General features: G+C 46.5%; 1 protein-coding gene across 1 annotated transcript in view; it reads right to left on the bottom strand.

The window, feature by feature from the left end:
- Positions 1 to 2,323: 2,323 nt before the first annotated feature.
- The window catches only part of LOC144800839 (riboflavin-binding protein-like), a 49,143-nt gene continuing 27,516 nt past the window's right edge, over positions 2,324 to 23,950 (bottom strand). Inside the window, exons 5-7 of the mRNA XM_078671713.1 lie at positions 21,868 to 21,976; positions 8,976 to 9,212; positions 2,324 to 2,793 (exon numbers count right to left, since the gene is read on the bottom strand). Coding sequence (XP_078527839.1) covers positions 8,991 to 9,212; positions 21,868 to 21,976 — 331 coding nt within the window. The 3' untranslated portion in view covers positions 2,324 to 2,793; positions 8,976 to 8,990. The remainder of the gene's footprint in view (positions 2,794 to 8,975; positions 9,213 to 21,867; positions 21,977 to 23,950) is intronic.

Here is a 23,950-nt window from a genome sequence, read left to right as displayed (position 1 = left end):
TCCCAAATGGCATTACCAGAGAGCCCTCTGTGAACTGCGGGAGACAAAATCATTTTGCAGGTGGGTGAATATTTACACAGAAATGTGGGTGACTTACAAATTGCAGGTAACTTGACAGGTGTGGACTTTATCCAGAAATCTGCTCAAGAATGAAAGATTGCTCAAACATTTTGGGTGGTTCCTGCTTACAGCTGTTCCTTTGAACCTCACAAGGACCAGCAAAGCGTGCCCAGGTATCCCTTCATGGCCGAGCACATGGCCAGGGGGCTGCACTGTTTGATAAATCCTAGGGCCATATTATCAAGAAAGGGCGATACATTATCGCCGCTTTTATTGGCAGGAAACTGCTGTTAAAGCGGTGATAATGCGCTTGATAATATGCCCTTGTGAATTCCCATAGAAGCCCAGGTTAACACCAGAACCTGTGTCTGTGTTGGGTAATCTTTTGAACTTCAATTTCTGCAAGAAGAAAGATGCTTCAAGTTCTATCCTCTCCTTCGTATTTCTGTCTTACATCAGGCTCTGTTGACGGGGACCAACTCTTCTATTCAGGAGGGTCATCATCTTGGTGTCCCAGATCCAAAGGGATCTGGCCTTCTATTCCCTCTTCTTTCTGATCCACAGCCAGACTGTAAATTTCACTCAATCCTGCACTTCAAAGGAGTCAGTCACTATGTTCATCACATCCATCTTCAAGCTGCTATCCTTGCAGTCAGTGATTTCCTTGGTGTCTCAAGGGACTTTGAGATGACTCTGGACCTTAAGGAAAAACTCTTTCCATGTCACTGTCCATCTGAGCTATCTACTGTTCCTGAGTATTACAAGGTGAAACCATAATTTCCAGTGCATGCCTCTGCCCTTCAGTCTCTCCTCTGCATCGCTTGTCTTCACCAAAGTATTGCAATTGGAGGAGACACTTGATCACTTTTTAGATCACTGGTTAATCTGTACTCCTTCTTTTCCTGAGGTGGAGTCTGGCTCCCAGGATGACACCCAGATGGTTTGCATACCTGTTAGAGAGGCAGGGTTTCTTCTGAGAATGGAAAAGTTACCGCTTGGTCTAGCTTAGACCCGTACATTTGTTGTGGCCCTGATTAGGATTACCCTGGATTCTGTCTCCCTGTTTAAGGATCAGAGATTGTGTCTCCCATCCCACCAAGGACCCATCCATCAGCATCAGGTCTAAGGGTTCATAACTGCAAATATTTCAGCTGAACCTTGGTCTCAGGTCCACATCAAACCCCTGATGCTTTACCTTCTTTCTCACTGGTTGGCAGTGACCCAGGTCACGAGGCCGCCATCCGAGTCACTCCTGCTGTGGTTCAAGCCTAACATGGTGGTCATTTCTAGAGTATCTCCAGAATGGCGTGCTTCTTCAACGCTGACTCCAGTTGTTCTGCCTCTTTTGTCATTGCTAATGATAAGCGGGCCATCATGTTTTTCAACCTTTCCCATATTTCTTTTTGTTTTTCAGAAACAAACCCTCAATGAAAACTCAAAGACTCTGATACGCAGGGAATTTTCTTCGTGCGTGAGGGCCACCGATTGTCTTTTTGAGTGTCCTTGACCACTATGCCTTGCAAGTCAGACCAGGAGAGGGAAAACGAGTAAGGTTCAACCCGCCCTAAAAAGAGCCATCTGTGGGTACTCTGTGGAAGGGCATCTGCTTCTCCCATATCTAAATGAGGTGGGAATCCAAGAGGTTGGTAGGAGGGGTATCGGTCAATTTTTGGAGTATGCTCTGTTATGATCAACCTATAAATTAACTCCTAAATCTCCCCTATGGAAACACTGTGCTCTGTAAAAGGATTGCAAGCTAGTGCTCTGCTTTTCTCAGCTGCAATAAAGGGAAATGTGTTAAGACAATCTGAGCTTTTTAACCAGAACGGTCAAGTCAGATTACAAAATCACTATGAACACCCTTCAGTAGTGGTACATTTCTACTCTTGGACCAAACTACACACGCTCCCACTGAGAAAAAAGCCAGGTTTTCAGCATTTTTTAAAGAAACAATTGACAAATAGCTTTTGGAAAATACCACCAAATTCCAAAGTTGCAGAACCAGAACAGAGATGGACCAAGCCATCACTGAATCTAAGTCACTGTGGGGATGTGTAGAAAGAGAAGGTGGGGAAAAAGAAGGCTGGATGAGGCAAACAATGAGTCCTCTGCCTGTTGCCTTAGTTACCCAGAGATGCAGGAAACATTTATGGCAGCAGATTGGCTTTAATTTACAGAACCCTCTGATTTCCTTTTATTACAAGGTTTACATCTTGGAAGTAGTCATGTTTCACAGTGAAGACAAAACCAAACCACACACCAGAAGTCATCGAAGCTTTAATGAAGTTTGAGGTGTTCTGTGGTTACATTGTCAATTGCTGAAAACACTTTCAAGAGTCAGGCCTTGAGTGCAAACTCTAGAATAAAAGAAAATGCATAGAATATAAAGGAAATGCTAAATCTGGAGGAGAATCCGCCGGTCAGATGTCCTCCCTCATTCTTTACCTGTGGTGTCTTGTGCAATGTTCATTCATCACGAAAACGAACAAAATGTTTTGACCTAACTAACATGCTTATTTCAACTGAGGAAGCTTCATAACTAATTCCATATCATGTAATAAAAGGCTGCAAATCTTCTGAGATGATGAAATGTGCACCATGATGAATATTTCTTTATTTCATGAGGGCTCAGCTCATGGTCCAAAATCACCGCCATACTCGGCATGTCTCCTGGGTGAAAGAAGCAATGAGGAAGAAGAGGTTTCATTTGGCACCAGTAGACTTGCAGGAGCTCTGAAAAATAAACAAACAAGAGTATTTTATTTATTGAAAGACTCTTTTTTATATGGAAGAGAACGAGTGGGCATCAGACAGCTTTACAATTGAAGGAAACAAATGTAAGTGATGGCATTTAATTTCATGAGGGGTTATGGTTAGGAGTGTGCAATGTTATCCTAAGAGGGCTTGAGCTATGGTATATTTTCAGGATATGCATGTGAAATAAAACACATACAATGATTCCAAATTGGAATTAATGACATAGCTCGTGATTTGCGTAAAATCAGGAGTGGATCCAAGAGTCAGGCAGGGATCGCATTTGAGAAACAGATAAGAGTAGTTGCCGCTGTTTGCTTTGGGCTCTTGAGAGGACTGAGGCCATTGCTTGTTTTTTTTCCTCCCAGAGTGCGCCAAACCATCGTGCAGGCCTCCGTTCTTGCTAGGCTTGATTATGGTAACTCTTTAAATCTGGGCACCAACAAAGCCAGTATCAAACGCCTGCAGAGAGTTCAGAACGCGGCAGCACGTATGTTAGTGGCTCTACCTAGATCTGAGTCAGTGGCACATGTGCTTCCCAAGCTGCACTGGCTGCCCATTCAAGAACGCATTAATTTCAAGGTTCTGTGCATCTCTCATAAAATCCTGATGCACCAAGCCCCTATTGGGCTATCTGGCTTATTGAAGCCCGATATGCCCAGGCGTGCTTTGAGATCCGCTAATCATGGGCTTGTCTGTGTCCCTCGAGTCTGGAGAGCGAGGGCTGGGGGTCGTTCGTTTGGCCTCTTTGCGGCCAAACTCTGGAACTCTCTCCCAGCGCACATTCGAGACATCCCTAATCTCTTGACATTTCGTAAGTCTTTAAAAACCTGGCTGTTTCCCTCCATCTGATATTTAGGCGCTCATGGATCTTTCTGCTCCTTCCTTGGTTTCTGGTTTATGAATAAATAAATAAAATAAAAAATCGCCATGGGCAAGGGGCGCCCATCTCTGCATCAAACGTTTGACGCGGAGTTTGTTGGCTGACAGTTCACAGTGCCCACGCATTACATGAGAAGAATGAAGCTAGAGTACTGCCGCTTGCAGTCAGGTGTCTCTTAAGGAATTTTTGTCTTGCACTTTATGTGATTTCTTTGGTGGCCATGTTTACTATGGAGTGCATAGAGACATAACTTCTACAAACAGCTCTTATATGCATTGGCTTGTAGCTGGCTTAATGCTTTTTCTCTAGGGGTAATTAGCGTAATTCAATGAAGCTTAATCATGCAGAATTATTTCACAACTCCGCAAGATTATGCTTGAAGTACATGAGAAGAGTAATTCTGCATTTAGCGCTATTTATGGGATTGAAAATGCCCACTAGCATCCAGAATAGACACAAGGATGCATTTTGCACTAAGAAAGCACTAAATGCGAAAGAGCATGAATAGCAAATGTGCTCTTGGGGTAGGATTTCCACTCAACTTACTACCAACATTTAGCGGTATTTTCTCAGTGCACTATGCACCCTCATTTCCAAAGTGACTTGAGGATGCATTTTGTGATAAGAAACAGTTCTAGATGCAGCAGAACACAAATAGCGATTGCAGTGGCGTAGCTAGGCCTTCTGCCGTCTGTGGCAGTTCAAGGCTTTGCTGGCGAACAATTTCAGCGTTTGCCACCCCGCGTGGCTGCAGGTAAGAGCCGGGGGGCTTGGCTGTTGCCCACAAAACTCGTGCTGCCTGGGGCGCGCCGCCACCGCCCCCTTGCTACGCCACTGAGCGATCGAGCGCGAGCGCCCGCTTCCACTAGCTTAATGTTCTCTTGCATTAGGATTTTTGTCCCTAAATTACTCTTAATTATGCAAGGAGAAGTAATCACATAATTATTGGAAATTCCAGTCAAAAAGTAATGCAGTATTACTGAAATAACTCCAATTACTATCTCATATTTGAAATTTCGCCAAGGCCTACTGTTCTCCTCTGTCGGTCAGGTTTAAATAGATGTATATTCCTGAGTTTTTCCGCCCAACTCTCTAGTGAAAATGCCTTGCTTTCCATAAAATGTGAACTGTTGTAAGGTGAGCTAGATTGCATTGGCTGAAATTTACTAACGGAAATGGACAAAAATCTTTTAAAATGTGAAGTGGCATGGTATAGAGTGACAGAGTAGAGTGTCGTAGAGAAGCATAGATTGTTGTAGCGTATCATAGAGTAAAGTCTTGCAGAGTGGAATTGAGTGTCATGGAGTAAAGTGGAGTGGTGTAGAGTGGAATGGAGTGGTGTAGAGTGGAGGGGCATAGAGCGTCATAAAGTGGAGTGGTATAAAGTGGAGTGGCATAGAATGGAGTGGCGCAGAGTCGATTGGAGTACTGAAGAGGGGAGAGGAGCGGTGTAGAGTGTCATCGACTGTCGTCGAGTGGCATCTAGTGGTGTTGAGTGGGGTGTAGTACAGCAGTGTGGTAGAGTGGAGTACAATGTTGTAGAGTGTCGTAGAGTGGAATGTCGCTGATTGGAGGGTTATAGAGGGTTGTGGAGGGGCATGGAGTGGAGTGGAGTTGAGTGTTACAGCGTAGAGTGGTATAGAGTAGCGAAGAGTGGAGTAGAGTGTCATGTCATATAGTGGAGGGGCACAGAGTGGAGGGGCATAGAGTGGGGTGGAGTGGAGTGGTGTGGTGTAGAGTGGAATAGAGTGAAGTGGAGTGACATAGAGTGGAGAGGTGTAGAGTGGCATAGCATCAAGTGAAGTAAAGTGTCACAGAGTAAAGTGTCATTGAGTGAAGCCAAAATATCTCGCACACTTCGTGGGATCTGGCCTACTTTCCCTGCTGAACCTGTGGAGTCTGACTCTCCAGATAGTACTGGACCCAGGATCAACCCAGGGCCTGATCGCGAATGTTTACCGTACTCTTAAGGAGTATCGCCATACAGACGTGTCAACGGTGCAGGACAGTTGGGCTGGGGCGTTGTCGAGGCCGTTCACAGAGAGTGCATGGAAGGGGGCGTTTGCCAAGGGGAATGAGGTGGCAAGCAATGCAAGATTTAAACTCACACCATTTTATTATTACAACAGGCCTACCTGACCCCACTATGGTTACACAGGATCAATAGGGATCACTCAGAGGAATGACCACGGTGTGGGTACCCTCCCGCCCCAGTGTCCTTCCTTCACATGACACGGGAATGTGGCACATTACAGGGGTACTGGGAGGAAGTTATGAAGGTGCTGCGTGGAGTCACACAGATATCAGTGGAAGCTTCAGTGGAGCACTGCTTACTTGGAATACTCCCAACGCCCAAATGTAGAACCAGAATGTGCCATAGGTACACTTGTCGGACTGGTGCTTGCCAAGCATACGTGGCTATACATCGGACACAGCATGCTGCCCCGATTTGTCGTAGGTGGCTATGTGACATGCAGGAATGGGGTGAGGCAGAGGAGAGGCATCTGTGAGCTGTGCTTATGGGAAGAATGCTGAGCACGATCTGGAGATGTGGGAAGATGTGTTGAATGGTTTATCGCATGTGGATTTGCCGCCATCTACTCACTCTCCCGTACCTGGGTTCCAGGAACAGGTGACACATCAGGTGACGGGTTTGTCTGCTATGTCAGACACTGGGCTTGGGTGAGTCTCCATCTCCCTCTGGACACTGATAATAATATACGGGGGACAGTGTATCTGTCCGCCCCTCTCCTCCTCAAACTGATTTTCTCACTCCTCTCGGGCACTCACCATCCCCAATAACCTACCTTGACTTTCATCCTTTCTCCCTCTTTCCATTGTGTTGCGATGGGTTGTATGGGAGTGTCTCCCGCATTATGAAAGCCACTTATTTTGCTGTTGGTTTTTGTTTTAGTATATTGTTTGGCTTATGAACATTTTTTGCAAATCTCTTTTAGAATAATTCATGTCATACTTTTGAAACTTTGATCATTCTACTGTTGTGTTGGATGATGTGCCGTCTCCAAATGTCTTATTTTTTAACTACTTTTAATTACAAACAAGTTTAAAAAATAAAAGTGTCATAGAGTGGAGTGCCACAGAGTGTAGGGTCTAGAGTGGAGTAGAGTGGAGTGGTGGAGCGTACAGTGGAGTAAAGTGTCATAAAGTGGAGTGGCGTAGCATTAAGTGACGTAGACTGGAGTGTCGTAGATTGTAATGGCATAAAGTTGAGTGGAGTGGTGCAGCATAGAGTGGCATGGAGTGACTTAGAGTGAAGTGGGGAAGGGTGGAGTGGCATGCACAGCGTGGAATGGAGCAGAGTGACAAAAAGTGGACAGGCGTAAAGTGAAGTGGGGCAGAGTTAAATGGCGTAGGGTGAAGTGGCATAGAGTAGAGTGGCATTGTGTGGTGCGAGGTGGCCTAGAGTGGCCTAAAGTGGAACTGTGTGGAGTGGAGCAAAGTGGCATAAAGTGGCATGGAGTGGCACAGAGTGGAGACGTGTAGAGTGGCCTACATTGGAGAGGAGTGACGTACAGTTGAGTAAATTGACATAGAGTGCAGTGGCATAGAGTAGAGTGGCGTAGAGTACAGCTGCATAGAGTGCATTGGGTTAGAATGAAGTGGTGAACAGTAGAGTGGCATAGAGTGCAGTGGTGCAGAGTGCAGTGGCATAGATGCTGCGGCGAAGAATGCAGCAGCATAGAGTAGAGTGGTGCAGAGTAGAGTAGAGTGGCCTAGAGTGCAATAGAATAGAGTGGAGTGGCAAAGAGTTAATTAGAGTGGAGTGGAGCAGAGTGGTGCAGAGTAGAGTGCAGTGGTGTAGAGTGGTGCAGAAACAAGTGGCATGGAGTGCAATGGAGTAGAGTGCAGTGGTGTGGAGCACAGTGGTGTAGAGTAGAGCGGGGAAGAGTAGAGTATTGTGGTGTAGAGTGCAGTGGCACATAGAAGACTGCTGCAAAGTATAGTAGAGTGGGGTAGAGTTCAGTGGTGTAGATTGGAGTGTTGCAGAGTAGAGTGGTGTAGAGTGCAGTGGCATTGACTGAAGTGATGCAGTGTAAAAGTGGCATAGAGTGTAGTGGCATAGGGTGCATTCGCTTAAAGAGCAGTAAAGAGGCATAGAGTGCATTGGTTTAGAGTAGAGTGGTGCAGAGTAGAATGCAGTGGCATGGAGTGCAGTGCTGCAGAGTAAAGTGGCATAGAGTTCAGTGTCATAGAGTGCAGCAGCAGAGTAGATTGAAGTAGAGTGCATTGGTATTGAGTACAGCGGTGTACAGTGGTGCAGAATGGAGTTGAGTGGCATAGAAAGCACTGGCGTAGAGTAGAGTAGCATAGAGTGCAGTGGCGTACAGTGTTACTGAGTAGAGTGGCATAGATTAAAGTGGCACAGAATACAGTGGTTTCAAATACAGTGTAGTGGTGTAAAGTACTGCATAATAGAGTAGAGAGAAGTGTAGCAGCATAGAGTGCAATGGCATATAGTGCAGTAGCATAGAGTGCAGTGGTGTGGAGTGGAGCAGAGTAGCGTAGATGAGTGTTGTGTCATAGAGTGGCTCAGAGTAGAGTGAAGTGGCGTATAATGGACTGGTGCAGAGTAGAGCGCAGTTGCGTAGAATGTCAAAGAGTGCAGTGGTGCAAATTGCAGTGGTGCAGTGTTGATTAGAGTGGTGAAGAGTGGAGAGGCGAAGAGCTAAGTAGTGTCGAGTGGAGTGGTACAGCATAGGGTGTATTGGTGTAGAGTGTATTAGTAGAGTAGGCAATTACAGTGTAGACCATATTTTAATACACTACAATGCAAGAGTCACTCAAACAACTATAAACAGGGGCCAGGTAGATCCCTGAAAATCGAGGCATTTGGGTGCCTGTCTAACATGGGACATGGATTCCGGTGTCTATAATGTGGCATACCCTATCCTGAATTTGTGGATTCTGGTGGGAGGTACTTATAGCCAAAACCATTAATTTGATGAGCCATTTTGCTTGGAAACAGGAGGAGTTTATGAGATATGGCCTCACCTGGAATTATATTTTTCCCTTTGATTTACCAATAAACTATAGTGTTGCTTGAACTAGTATGCCCTGCAGAAGTTAATCTTTATGAACAAAACACGTTGGCTGAGGCTGTATTGATTCAAATGAGAACAGAGTGAAAATAAATGCAAAACTTCCTGTTCACACAATGTCTCCAGATGAATTTGCATTGGGTGTCTCATCTCTCTGCCTAAAAAAGCCTTTTGAAATACAAGGAGAATATAATCATGTTGCATTATTATTCACTTACAGCTTTTTGGTGTCATCAATCGTCATCCTCCTCCTCATTTTTGGGTGCCTCTTCCACCACTGGTGGATTGCGCTGGCACTCGATCTTCTCACCGCTCTCCTCCGAGTTGGCTTCAACGATATGATTGTAGGCGAGCTCATCCGTCTCGTTCATCTCCAGGCACTGGCAAGAGGTCTGGCTTGTGGTGAATGAATCACCCCATTGGCTGTGGCACAAGTCTGTCCCATTTTCATACATCTGGTGGGAAAAGGATACACGTGTTATGTTAACATCATCCGTATGATGTACTTCTACTATTTCGATGGCCCTGTGGAGCTTTCAGAAGTTTGGGTGCCCATTCTGGGTGGTTCTGGGAATTCTCTTTGACTGGAGTCATGGTTATCAGAATTATAGATTTTGAGCAGTGACGACTGCTCTGTTGAATGTAGTGATTACTGATGGTCCATGTTGCTTCACTTAGATGAATAAAATGTGTCTGAGATTGTTCCTGACCTTTGTGGCGTGCTGAATATAGAATTGAGGAAGCCAAAAGACCTCCCCATTTATTTTTGTCCCCAAAGGTGAACAGTTGTCTATTGCCAGGCCCAAGATGTCGGGCAGCGTCCATGACTCAGATTAGCAGTATGTCTATTGATGCTGGAAGAAGGTTCCATTACCCTTCTTAGAAAGGCATGCATGTGGCGCGTTTGGGCAGCATCAACTGGACGGTGTATGGCTATGGCACCACGCTGCGCGCAAGTTAATTTGAGCTGTCTGTCTAATGTGTTTTATTGTTTTAATGGGCATTGGCATGTGCATTGAATATGTTCCATGGTTGGTGTATTGCTTTGCCAGTGGCATGCCCAGAAATGCTCTCTTGGGCTCCTTATCTTGGTGAAAGGCCTGATATATCTGTTTTTGTGTGTGATGCAGGGCGTTATTCTCTGCTTCCTATGGCGATGTTACTGTGCTTTGGTGCCTTTTGTGAGTCATGGTGCGGTGTGACTAACAGGTTCTATTAGCTCTGTTATGGGTGGTTGTGTTTGAAGCGGAGGGTGATGTTGTGTTGGAATGACCGTAAAGGGTATATTGCTTGGTGCTTTTAGTAAGTCATGGTGCAGTATGACTAACAGGTTCTATTAGCTCTGATATGGGTGGTTGTGTTTGAAGCGGGGGGTAATGTTAGGTTGGAATGACCGTACCGGGTATATTGCTTGGTGCCTTTTGTGAGTCATGGTGCGGTGTGACTAACAGGTTCTATTAGCTCTGTTATGGGTAGTTGTGTTTGAACTGGTAGGTAATGTTGGCTTGGAATGACTGTACCGGGTATATTGCTTGGTACCTTTTGTGAGTCTTGGTGCGGTGTGACTGACAGGTTCAATTAGCTCTGTTATGGGTAGTTGTGTTTGAAGCGGGGGTAATGTTAGGTTGGAATGACCGTACCGGGTATATTGCTAGGTGCCTTTTGTGAGTCATGGTGCGGTGTGACTGACAGGTTCTATTAGCTCTGTTATGGGTGGTTGTGTTTGAAGCGGTGGTTAATGTTAGGCTGGAATGACCGTACCGGGTATATTGCTTGGTGCCTTTTGTGAGTCATGGTGCGGTGTGACTGACAGGTTCTATTAGCTCTGTTATGGGTGGTTGTGTTTGAAGCGGGGGTAATGTTAGGTTGGAATGACCATACCGGGTATATTGCTTGGTGCCTGTTGTGAGTCATGGTGCGGTGTGACTGACAGGTTCTATTAGCTCTGTTATGGGTGGTTGTGTTTGAAGCGGGGGGTAATGTTAGGTTGGAATGACTGTACTGGGTATATTGCTTGGTACCTTTTGTGAGTCTTGGTGCGGTGTTACTGACAGGTTCTATTAGCTCTGTTATGGATGGTTGTGTTTGAAGCGGTGGGTAATGTTAGGTTGGAATGACCGTACCGGGTATATTGCTTGGTGCCTTTTGTGAGTCTTGGTGCGGTGTGACTGACAGGTTCTATTAGCTCTGTTATGGATGGTTGTGTTTGAAGTGAGAGGTGATGTTGGGTTGGAATGGCCGTACCGGGTATATTGCTTGGTGCCTTTTGTGAGTCATGGTGCGGGGTGACTGAGAGGTTCTATTAGCTCTGTTATGAGTGGTTGTGTTTGAAGCGGGGGGTAATGTAGGTTGGAATGACCGTCCCGGGTATTTTGCTTGGTGCCTGTAACGCGGAGCGCATCTCACGAGGGGACAAACGAGTGGTGGAATGGTGGCAACACACTGATACCGTGTCCTCACCTCCTTCCCTGCAGGACGCACAAATCCCTTGGCAAAGCAACACAGAAGAAAACGCGAGCGGCGCCTTTAACTGGGCGCAAGAATCCGAGGACGACCTAACCCACCATGATGTAGACTGGACCGGTTTGGTGAAAAATGCTGAACTTCCCCAGCTGGCGTGTGACATCACCAAAGGAGAAGAACCGAGAGGAGAACGGCGTTGTCGAGGAAGAGAAGAAGACAAGGCAAGCAAAGAAGCAGACGAGCCAGGAGGCCAACGTTTCCGTGCAGCGCCCTGCCACACTCCCGAGGGAGGAGTGTGGCTGCGACAGGTACGGGAAAAGTTCTCGAGTTGGGTGGGGAGAAGGAATGTGGTGCCTCATTAGAGCAGAGCACGCCCTCCTAGTACAGTTCCCGATACCCGACCCCTTGTGTAATCCCTTCCCCCTTCACGACTGTCACCACTCACCGAAGTGATATAGTAAAACACGAGTCACTGGTGTCCTTGCACTCCCCTGGTTTCTCCCCCGGGCAAATAACAGTACAAGGACGTACACTAAAACGGACCCTTTGTTTTCTGTTTCCCTTACGGTGGCCACGAGAGAGGAAGCCTCCGCTACCAACCAGAAGCCCAAAACCAACCAATCACGGAGGAAGGGAAAACCAGCAGAGCCACCACGGATCCCGCAGAATTCGCTAAAGAAAGACTGACGTTTCGTCAAAAAAAGCTGTATATGAAAATAAAACCCTCGTTACCTAAACGGCGTCTACAGCCTCTTCCTGACCCCCCAGTCACCCCTTCACAGTGCCTTTTGTGAGTCTTGGTGCGGTGTGACTAACAGGTTCTATTAGCTCTGTTATGGGTAGTTGTGTTTGAACTGGGAGGAATGTTGGCTTGGAATGACTGTACCGGGTATATTGCTTGGTACCTTTTGTGAGTCTTGGTGCGGTGTGACTGACAGGTTCTATTAGCTCTGTTATGGATGGTTGTGTTTGAACTGGGAGGTAATGTTAGGTTGGAATGACCATACCTGGTATATTGATTGGTGCCTTTTGTGAGTCATTGTGCGGTGTGCCTAACAGGTTCTATTAGCTCTGTTATGAGTGGTTGTGTTCTAAGTTGGAGGTGATGTTGGTCAGAATGGGAGTAGTGGTATATTGCTTTGGTGCTGTGTTGTTCATATGAGAGTTAGGTATGGCGTGATTTACAAGTCCTATTGGCTCTGCAAGGGCATGCCGTGGGAAGAGTTGGATGTGCTGTTGGAGTGACATTGCTTACTCAACAACATCGCATTGGTGCTGTGTTGTGTGTGCCTTTGATATCACGGGTGCGACATCCTATTAAGAGTGCGCCACAGTCCTCCAGAGGAAAAGTTTGACAAAAGCGTGGGAAAATGTTAGAACTATTTGAAATTCAAGCAGTTCACAGTCTCAAAATGTAGGAACTGACTATGTTTTATTCGAGGCAAAATTATAGTGATAAATTGGAATTTTAGAGTTCAAGTCAACAGCACCTCGTTTCACTAGTAAATCCTGTAGATATGTTCCAATGTATTTAAATATGTATGGGGTCAAGACAGCGTGTCCCAGGGGTACAATAACACTTTAATATATATAACATGTATCAAATGCACTATAATTAAATAACTGATAAGCAATAATAACTTGCTTTTATATTAATAATACGTTATTTGTATATAGCATTTTTGTTGTTAATGACAGACATTACAGTCCCCCAGTTAGCAGCCAAATTCTCCACATCAGAAGCCAGAAATTTAATAGATTTGATTTGATTTGATTTATCCACTTGTAAAGCGCGCGAATGCCCGGAGGCGTCTTGGTGCTATGACAGACTGCAAACTTCTGAGACGGGCAACCTAGATAACCGCAGTAAATAGCCAAGTTTTGACTGCTTTTCTAAAGGACCCCAGAGATGGGCTATTTTTTATAGGTAGAGGCAGCCGGTTCCAGGCCCGTGCTGTGTGCACCAAGAAACTTCTTCCGCCCCAACTGGCCCGTGTAAATTTCGGGACTCTGATTAGTTTCAGTTGGCTGGATCTAAGAAGTCTGGCCAGTTCGTACAGTTTCAAGTGGGTCTTCAGGAATTGTGAGCCTGATCCCTGAAGCGCCTTATAGGCCAGGCACAACGCTTTGAACTGCACCCTTTTTAGGTTTCGACTGCAAAAAGCTGCGCAAGCAGCTTTTGCGCAGGAGAAATCTAATGAGAACTGTAGTGTGGGTTTGGGTCGGCCCTCGTCATTCATTGGCTGGCTCCATAAATGGAGCATAGCCATTGGACGAGGGGCCTGTCCGTCAATGCCGGACCAGATTCGGGGGCGTTCCCGAGATTCTTTGGCTTTTGCCGACGTCACGCGACGTCAGCCGAAAGCCGGGAACGCCCCCGAATCTGGTCCGGCATTGCCGGCACCTGATTTTCGAGTATTTTGTCCGCTGGCAGGTGCCCACCCTGCCAGGGACCTTGCCGCTGTTGTGGTACCCCGAGCGAGTGCCCACCTCGCTTAATATTTAGATTTAAGGCCGGTGCCCACCCGGCATTGCTCCGTGTATTCACCGCCGCGGCCCCGAGTGAGAGGAGGAAGCAGCGCCCGCCTTCAAGCCCGGGCCGCGCTGGGATTGGCCCAGCCGGTCGAGCCCCCTTCCGCGTCATCGCAGGAGGAGGAGGAGAGAGCCGGAAGGAGGAAGCAGCCTGCATCGACCGTCCCGAGGCTCCCGAGCACAGGAGGAGCCCCGGGGAAAGAGAACGTCCCTCCGCGGCCCCGGAGAGTCCCGAGGAGCGGGAGCTCTCCTCCAGCAGCCGCCGGACCCGGTGAGTGCCTGCAAGGGGAGAGGGGCGTCGGGACACATTGTCGGTGTCCGCCCCTCCCCCCGTAGTGCGATCTCGCACCCATTATACTGTAAGCTGCAGAGAGCTCAAACCAGAGACCCGGATGTACGCGTCACTTTGCTTTTAATGCACCACTTCACTTCTGATGCACCGAGTCGCTTCTCCTGCACCACTGCCTCCCCGAGCACCACTTAATTTCTCATGCTCCCCTTCCGGGCACCCTTTCGCTTGTCCTGCACGACTTCTCTTCCCCAGCACCGCTCCACATGTCCTGCGCCGCTAATCCTTGCACGCAGCTCGGTTGGTCTCAGCTCGTGCACGCAGCTCGGTTGGTCTCAGCTCCTGCGCGCAGCCGTCTTTGGATCAGGGCGCATCTACAGCTCAGGGCACAAAGCTCCAGTGATCCGCGGTGATGAAGAGCTTCTTTGTACACACATCATGCCAGCACGCGCGTCCACTTCCTGTGCACACAACTCGCGTGAACAGTACAGCTGTCCAGAGATACTCCGTCTCTGGGCGCTGCACCTAGGGCGAGGAGCTGTCTAGTAACTAAATCTACCAAATAGCTGTACGCATCTGGTCAAACATTACACCTTCCTGGGATATGTCCTCCACAGAGGCAGAAAGAGTACAATTCCGAGAAACAAATAAAACTCAAGCCTAAACATTACATCGGATGGCTTGACCTACAGACCTAGCGCTGAGATGCAGAAGGATGGAGCGCTTTACTAATTCACAAAATAAATGAAACGGGGAAATGACACAAAGCAGTCCATCATTTGCTTAACCTGGGGCGAGTGGCAGGTGTGACTCTAATGTGTGCAGCGGGATGTGCACGCGGACCGTGGTGCGTCAGCAGAGGGCACGGCCGATGGGAGGGGTGCCACATCTCCCAGGTATGTCAGTGGCACTGCCCAGCACCAATAAAAAGTCGATGATGCGTGTTCAAACCAAACCTGTGGCACTTGATACCTGTCAGGCAGTGAACCACACCACGTGCAAAAGGATACCAAATGAACATTTATAGCGCACACGCCACAGAGTAGATGCATCTCGGAGCTTGATTAATACCTCATGTCAGGGCCACCCCTCCGAGCCATGATTCTTAAAACCCTCTGATGCCCTTAAGCTTCGCCTGACATCTTGCAGGCCAGATCATGTTTGGCTCCCGCCTGAATTGGCACCGCGCCTAGAGGCCAACACGTACGAAAAGTGCCCGAGATACATTACATAAGTACGCACAAACAAATTGTTGTTACTATTTTCAACTGAATGGAACTCAACTCCGCCCTTTGATCTGAGAAGGATAAAAGGCTGAGCCTTTCCGATCCATGTGAGAAATAATTAAGCTAGCATACAACATTAATCACGAACAATAAAGTGGGTCATCAGCTTGTTTTCAGAAGAACACTTGTAAATCACTTTCACAATTAAAATGTTATCATTTTTACTGATTCTTTATGATATTGTGTTTTTTTTTTAAATCTCATAAGTAAATATGTATTATTTTTTATTAGCCAATCTAATAAAGCATTCATGAACTGGATTGCCTTTTAGCATGGACAATCTACATTCTGAGAAACATTAAAAGCATAGTTACTTCTGCCAGGATTTTAACAGACCGCACAGTTCTTTGCTACAGGTGCATTAACCCGCTGTAACCGTGCAAACAAGCCAGAAAAAGACCGGTTCATACAAACGTGTGAAGCCCCGGCATTTCAGGGCACACTAGTTGAGAGAGTTACATGTGTAATAAAAACACAATCACACCCCTTCTATTTTAGACAGTGGTTCTTCCCAGCCGAAGCTCACCTTCTCCTGGCAGCCTGCTCATTAGCACACAAAGCGGCTGGAGAGTCTGTCACTCCGCTCAGCTGGCCATGTAAGTTTCAGATGTAAGTGGCCGGGAGTAGGAAATCCTGTTATATCCTGCCAGCCAATTAAACCACTCAAAGGCTGCAACTTCAATCGCCTAACAAGGGCCGGCTGTGTGTGTGGGAACACAGAGCGGCCGCCCCACCGAAATCCATATTTAAGGAGACAAGAGGGAAGGGAGGCCTAAAAGTACGGAGTGCCGTGTAAAGATTATTTTGCTGAAAGATAGAATATATATACACACACACACACATATATATATTATATGCACACGCACATATATACACACATTTATACACATACGTGTATATATACACACACACACACACACACACACACATATTATATATATATATATATATATATATATATATATATACACACACACATATATATATCGATCTCTGGCTTCGGGAAACGGACTTTTGAGCGAGTAAAGTATAATACAGCAATTGCAAGGGTTCGATGGGCCACTCTCCACTGGATAATAGAGTTGGCAAAACGCTAAAAAAAGATAGACATAGAACAATAACTGCTGAATAAGGTGTGCTTCCACGTCAACGAGCCTAGGCCCCAAATACTGTACCGTTTTAATCTCCAGATGTTATTCGCCATCTTGACCACAGATCACATTATTCTCGAGCCCCATGTAAGAGTCTGCGCGGGGTGGCGGGATCTGACCAGTGAGGTACGTACAGTTAGAAGACACATTCCAAATTAAAGTATCCGGTTTCAAAAAGAGTTTTGTTTCCGCTTGGTGAGTTTACACGCTAGCTTGTGTACTCGAAACGAGCGCGGCCTCCCAATTTCTTATTGCGGAACCTCTTTCAGAACAGTTTCTCTTCTCAAATAGTGCTGCGACGTGGTGGAAAAGAAACCGTGGGCGCTTTAGAAAACACCAATTTAATTTAAAAGCCACTAAGTGTTCCTCTCAGTCGAGGGGTCAGTGAGTGTCAAAGCCAAGAGGGCTGGGGTGATTTAATATTCTGTATCTGGTGCCACTTTAAGATATTATTTCCAGCCCAGAGAAGCACTTCGAAATGAGCAGATGTCGGTGTTGGAACCGCCCCTTGCAGAAAGGAGAGAGATAACGAACGCATCCGAGTCACCAACCGCTGGGACAACATCTGGCCGCGTAAATAACGCCAACTGACTTGTGCAAAGCACCAGCAAACCTAACATTGCAGAAGGCACTGCTACCAGGGAGGTGTGCGTTTGGTTGCTTGTGGTGGTTTAAAGGGAGGGAGGTGATGTTATGAAATGTGTGATTTCCCAAAAGTTAATTAAGCGACTGTTATGTCTAGTGGGGTGAAGGAGGGCATTCATAATAAATGCTCCGCTTTCGGAGCTTCGTGAACTCGCCGCCGCAGAACCTTTGGGAAATCGGGGAAAGGATCGGGTTACCCTGGCACAGACGGTGGCCTGCTCCCTGGCACAGGTCGGGACACACTTTGCAGCATCTTAAACAAGCTACTGCCCGGCCACCATCTTCGCCGAAATGACGAAAACAAACATTGAAAGAAAAAAAAGTAAACCCGCCCACCGCCGCAATGACGTTCTTAAAGGGGCGGGATGAGTAAAAATCGCCAGAACGCCCACGAATCTGGTCCGGCCATGACGGACAGATCTCTGTTCCAATGGCTAGCCTCCATTTATGGAGCTAGCCAATGGAACAGAGGGCGTATTCCAAAGCCACATATTATTATTCTCATTAGGTTTTCACCTGCGTGAAAAAGCTGCGCAGCGCGATCGGTACAGACGTGCAGCTCCTGTGCATACCGCTTTTTCGTCTGTATGGGTGTCCAACGTTATCCTCTACTCCCGCTTCTTGGAGCAGCACAGGAGGGGTCCGGTGCACACAGTTCTTGCGATCTGGGCTGATGCCCGGATCCTGTTAATATCAGTGCACAGGTCCTGTCCCTGTGCACATACAAAAGCTAGTGACCCCTTGCTACAGCACATATATCCAACTCCTCTGCACACAACTCTTGTGTGGAGTGCACGTGTCCAGATTATGCCCACTTGGCGCCTTTGATCAGTGCAGATTCCAAGTGGCTGTGCATGCAACACACACCTCCAGAGGTGATGAGCTGTTCCCTCAGCACCGCCTGCGCACACCGCTTATTTGCATATAGCTCACGTTACGTTCTTGTAGTTCATGTGCCCTTCCCCATGCTAAGCATCGCCCGTGCACATTTCGACATGCGGAAGATCCTCTCGGTTCTACATGTGGAAGAGCCCCGTGGGATGGATTACTCCTCTATTTGTCACATGATCCAATTCGCTGTCCATCCCCAAAAAAGACCAGGAAGGGAGGGTAGGAGGCAGATCTGATAGGTTAGCTAGGCTACTGCTAGCTGCTGATTGGCTGCATTCAGCCATCTGCAGTGCGTAGAAGGGGTTCTCGGACGGCCATGCTCTGAGTGGCGCACAATTACCAAGTAGGAGTTCAGGAAGTCGGTTAGCGGTGAGTGTAAGGCCAGTTAGGGTGACCAACTGCATGGGTGCAAATTCAGGAAGGTGAGTGTAAAAATTTAGGACAAAGGGTCAAAATTCAGGACAAAAATTCAGGACAGAAGGTCAAAATTCAGGACAACATTTCGGGACAAAAGGTAAGTCTTACAGACACATCAGATGGTCGCGCAATAGTATATAAGTAAATAGACAACCACTTAAGTACAAGTCAAAATAAGTTTATATTAGGTAGAGACAATCGTGTACTTCACCAGCGACCTCAGAACACCCTCTGAGGACAAGCACGAGCGGTCCTCTCTAGAGGCTGGTGTCTCGTCGCATCTTCTTGTCCAGCGTCTTGAGGTTCGTGCGAAAGGGACAGTCACTAGCAATCCTTGCAGGAGGCTTGATACTGATCTAATCCTCGCTCCAGCGCCTTGAGATTACAGTGCAAGGACAAACACTAGCGATGCTCTCAGGTGAGTGTACATCGGTGTATCTCCTTGCCTCATCGCCTTGTACACAAGCAGTAACTATTCTCTGAAGATACTTGCATCCGAGAGTTGTCTCCCTTGCTTGCCCCAGCGCAGCGTGTGGGGGGGGGCTCTGTGTGGCTGTGTGAGGGGGGGCTCTGTGTGGGTGTGTGAGGGGGGCTCTGTGTGGGTGTGGGGCTCTGTGGGTGTGTGTGGGGGGGCTCTGTGGGTGTGTGTGGGGGGCTCTGTGTGTGTGTGGGGGCTCTGTGTGTGGGGGGCTCTGTGTGTAGGGGCTCTCTGTGGGTGTGTGTGTGTGTGGCATTTGCGAGAGATTAAGCTATTGGCATTGTAAATGACAATGCCATTTATTTATCTGTTTTCCAAACCAACACAAATAAAAATGTTGTCATTTACAATGCAAATAGCTCTAACTTTTGCAAAGGCGAAACCGTTGCATTGTAAATGCTTGTTACAATTGGGAGCCAGTGTATAATTTTTAGTTTGTGGGCAATTGGCTCATATTTAGGGATGCCAAGCACCAGCCTTGCGGCTGCATTCTGCAGGCGTTGTAGTTTGGCTAGGATCTGTACTCTAGCCCCGGCGTACAGACCATTCCCATAATCCAACCTCGACCAGGCTAGAGCTGTCACCACTGTCTTTCGTGAATCCTCTGGTAAGTACGGCAGTATTTTTTTTATCATCTTTAAGATGAACCAGACTGTTGAGGCCAGTTTGCTGGCTTGTGCATCAAATGAAAGTTTGCTGTCAAGAGTAATGCCCAGATTTTTCACTTTTTCTGACGGATCTGGACAAATGCCCAGGTTATCAGGCCACCAGGCCGGGGACCAGATGTTTGCGTCACCCCCCAGTAGCATCACCTCGCTCTTGTCCCCATTAAGCTTTAGGCAATTATTCAGCATCCACTGGCTAACCTGTGACATACACAATTTAAATTTTTCTGCCGTCTCGTTCACATCCTTGCTGATAGACACCACTATCTGGGTGTCGTCGGCATAGGATACTGGAGTAAAGCCACAACCCCTTATAATTTCTGCCAGTGGTGCAACATATAAATTAAAAAGGGTGGGGCTCAAAGAGGACCCCTGAGGAGCCCCACATGGTGAACTAAATAATTTGGATTTTGCCTCTCCTAGTTCTACCGAGAAAGTTCTGTTCCCTAAATAGGATGCAAGGAGGGCACAAGCTGAGTCATGGACCCTTGCTTCTCTCAGACTGTTCAGGAGAGTCCCATGGCTGACCGTATCGAAGGCCGCCGATAGATCTAATAAAACCAAGGCGGCCTTCCCTCCATCATCCAGCACACTCCTGAGTTCTTCCACCACCGTGAGCAGTGCCGTTTCCGTTCCGTGACCCTCACGAAAACCAAATTGAGAATGATCCAGCCAGTTACCCTCCGCCAGATATCTAGACAGCTGTTTATTTAGAAGTTTCTCGAGAATTTTTGCTTTGAAAGGAATCCTGGCTATGGGTCTATAGTTGCCTGGTTCCTCGCGATCTAGATTCGATTCTTTTAAGAGTGGCATCACCGATATAATTTTCCAGGCATCTGGAAAGTACCGGTTTTTAGGATTTGTGAAAATAGTCTTTCCAATAATGAATAGGCCTTCCTAGACCTCAGACTTGCGATCCGCCAGTCACAGAAATGTCGACAGCAAGAGCCTAGATCTCTGAGCCATCGTTTGTCGTTTCTAAGCACTATAAACAGTGCTTAATTTGTGCCGGTGGGCACTACCAACATTTATTCCAGAGGACGAAGACTCTCTGCCACTTCCTGCACTTTCTCAGTCCGCAAGTGGGCCACAAGAGACAGCCAATTCGTCCTTCCTTCATTTCCAATGAGCACAGAAATAGAACAACAGCCATTACAGTGGTTCTTCACCCTTTAAGTGTATTGGTAGCCCTTCTATTTCCATGAACCACTCTGGAAATAAAAGAAGGGCTATTGTTCTTGCTCTCTCAACTGTTGTGCATGCTGCTCCACCCACCAGGCTGTTGGCACAGCTGATGGTGGGTCTGCTGGAAGAGGTGGCAAGGTCTCCAGGCAGAAGTGGCACTCCAGGTAAGGCCTGCCTCCCAATTTTGGGGGACAAGTACTTAGCATTATTTATATTATTTTTACAAATTAAGCATTGACCGTAAATAACAGGTGAAATTATCCAATTACATTTATCGGCCTAAGCGAGATGAAAGGCTTGCCTTTGTCTGGCCAGAGAGCGGATGGGTGGCCATTGGCTCAAACTAGCAGGTTAGAACAAAATAACGCTGACACCTTTTATATTTTGCAATATGAATATGCAAATAGTTTGAGCTGGAACTGCATATATGTAACTTGTTAGTGTGTTTAGTGTGTCTGTCTTGTGTACCTTATATAACTTACCTGGGGGCATATTATCAAGCCCCAGCGATAATCATCGCTGAGCGTGCTTAGCGCGCTTTTAATTATCGCTGGCTATCACTGGAATATATCGCCAAGCTAGCGTTGTATTATCAACGCTTAGCGGTATGGCGATAAATATTAAAGCGATAGTTCCATGGAAAACGGTGATAAGCTTGATGATAGGCCCTGTGGCCTTAGCCCCACAATCCACCTCCCATGTTAGGTATGCCTTAGTCAGGAACGTTAAATTCCCGAGATAAGGCAGAGTTAGCGCGATTTAAATTAACGCTACACCCATGTTGTTTTCACAGCCATGCCTACTTTGCATCTCATTATCGCTGCAAAGCGAGGCGTGTGAAAAACGGGAGCTAAGTCAAGGAAACACGGCCTAGCTTGTCCTTGTCAATAATGCGATATAATTATCGCCGCTTTGCGCCGATAATTGTATCACCGGCCCTTGGTAATATGCCCCCTGGTTCTTATGTAAATCGCTCTGACACCTTTGGGTAAAGTTTGCACTTATATAAAACTACATTAAATAAATAAAAGTCAAAGCAATTCCCCCATCCCAGGTGCTCTTCATGCCCCATATCCTTCTGTACAAGCTCCACAGTGGCTGTACTTACCTGGCTGTAGGGGATGCACTCATTTTTACACTGGTTTCCATTTTCGTCAACCGTCCAGTCGGTCAGCCAGTTTCGGACACATGTGTGGTCATCTTTGCATGCATCAAACCTGATTAAAATAAGATACATGAGTTATTTCTTGCCCCTTCCTTCCATGCATAAAAATGTAGCTGAATGTTTCAGACAACCTAGCTCCGTACTTTGGCGCTGGAGAATTGTTTTCTGTGTGAGCTTTAGTGTGAGCGGTGTGAGTGGATGGTGTGGGGTGGGGTGGTACGAGTTGAAGGCAAAGATGGTGGAAAGTACTTTTTGGCCCACCTGCACTTAGTCTAACATGAAAAGGACATTTCTGGCGCTGTTACACCAAGACCAACAGATCCCTTTGCTTATTTTAACAGCAACAAAGACATGTCCCTCACAAGATTTAACAAAATGTCACTTAACTTGCCCCCATGTGATACCAGCATCTTTCACTAGAGCCGGGAGTGGTTTGGGCAGCACACGTACAACTGGGGACTTGTCTTTTCTTATTCATTCTGGTTCTTGTTTTTATTTTTTATTTCCTCTTCAGTTTTCATTTTCCTTTTCTGTTAAGCTGTGTGGAGATTCCTATTGCACAGATTACTCACTTAAAGGACAGATCCATAAATGATTATCCCCAATGTACACCATTTTCCAAGGCCTGTGAGCTTCCGCCACAATGTTAACTTACTGCATGTATGTTCATATCATAAATAGAATCATGCTGCAGTGTACAGTATGAAAGTATATCCTGTTATCTGCAGTAGCGGCCCGTGGTGGGAGTGCTGCTGGGCGCTGACGTGGGTTGGAGGAGGGGCAGGGTGGGGGTAGTAAACTGCGGAACAAGGCCGCACAGAGATAAGCACGCACACAAAAAAAAAGTAAAGACCCTGATTTCAATCTTTTATGGCTGGCCTGGTTATAGCATGCACAATTAGGCAAATCAAAAATAAGGAAAATAGAAAACTATCCACCAACAAAAACATGTAGCTGTTCAAAATGTCCTTACCCAGTCAAACTCTCTTGCCACCTGTCCTAGATAAACTTACCATTCAGAACTACCATTTTTGTGGCAAATGGTTGATAGTGGCTTTAGATGTATGTTTACTTTGTTTTCATTATATTTTCCATGGCCAGCAGGTTTAAAGTTCAAATTTTTTGAACCTTTATCTTTGTACTCTGTATTTCTTAGTCTATATGTTCACATACTATCGCATTGGGATAATCGAAGAGTTATAAGGAGTAGAAGACGTGGGAGATATTGAGGGTTCTTGAGAACTGCTGCCACCAACCCAGTTCCATTGTTCTATGTTCTTAATTTTTTTTTTTTATATGTAAAAATATGCATGCTATACCCACAGTGCTGATCGAGCAATTTAATAAACAGGTATTGTCAAAGCCAATAGGTCCCACCTTTAAATGTGAGTGCAAGTTATTGGCTTTACCAATGCCTTTTTGTAAAGCACAGCTTAAAAAACTAAAAGAAAACATTTCAAGACACTGGAGGAATAGCAAACACACATCTTCTGGATTCAATTCTTTTTCTGACTTTTTACATGGCAGTAACAAGAGTGGAATATTGAAAATAAATACACAGCCAAATCGCCTCACAGGATGAGGAACCCAACAAGGTAGAATGCAGAACTACCTGGAACAGCAGAGTATAGATCTCAGAGAACAGATGCTTGAGCTGGGCAAATAGTGGGTAACTACTAGATAAGCAACCTACAATGGGGAACAAAGGGAAAATGCAACAGTCGAGGGGGAGAAGGCGAAACAATCTCCCACGGTAGAGAGAAGGAAGGGGTGTAACCCCACTTCCCGAACAGCTCTGTTTGTAGTGCCCCGGTGGAAGAAATTACGATACGATGGTCAGCTGTCCACGGTGCCATCAAGGTTAAGTCACGTTGACCCATCCCGGGCACGTGACAGCCGAGCATAGAAATGCTCCAGCAATATGGTGCGCTGCAGCAAACCAGGGGGGAAATGTATGGGCCTCTTTGAGAAGAAACATCTCCTTTTCTACTCACCAGAGAATCCAGTCACCCCTGGAGTTGCTGAA

This window comes from Lissotriton helveticus, chromosome 1_2 (genome assembly GCF_964261635.1).
Source record: "Lissotriton helveticus chromosome 1_2, aLisHel1.1, whole genome shotgun sequence".
Taxonomy (NCBI): domain Eukaryota; kingdom Metazoa; phylum Chordata; class Amphibia; order Caudata; family Salamandridae; genus Lissotriton; species Lissotriton helveticus.
Note: the sequence above shows the minus strand (reverse complement) of the source record. Positions and strands in the feature narration are given on the sequence as shown.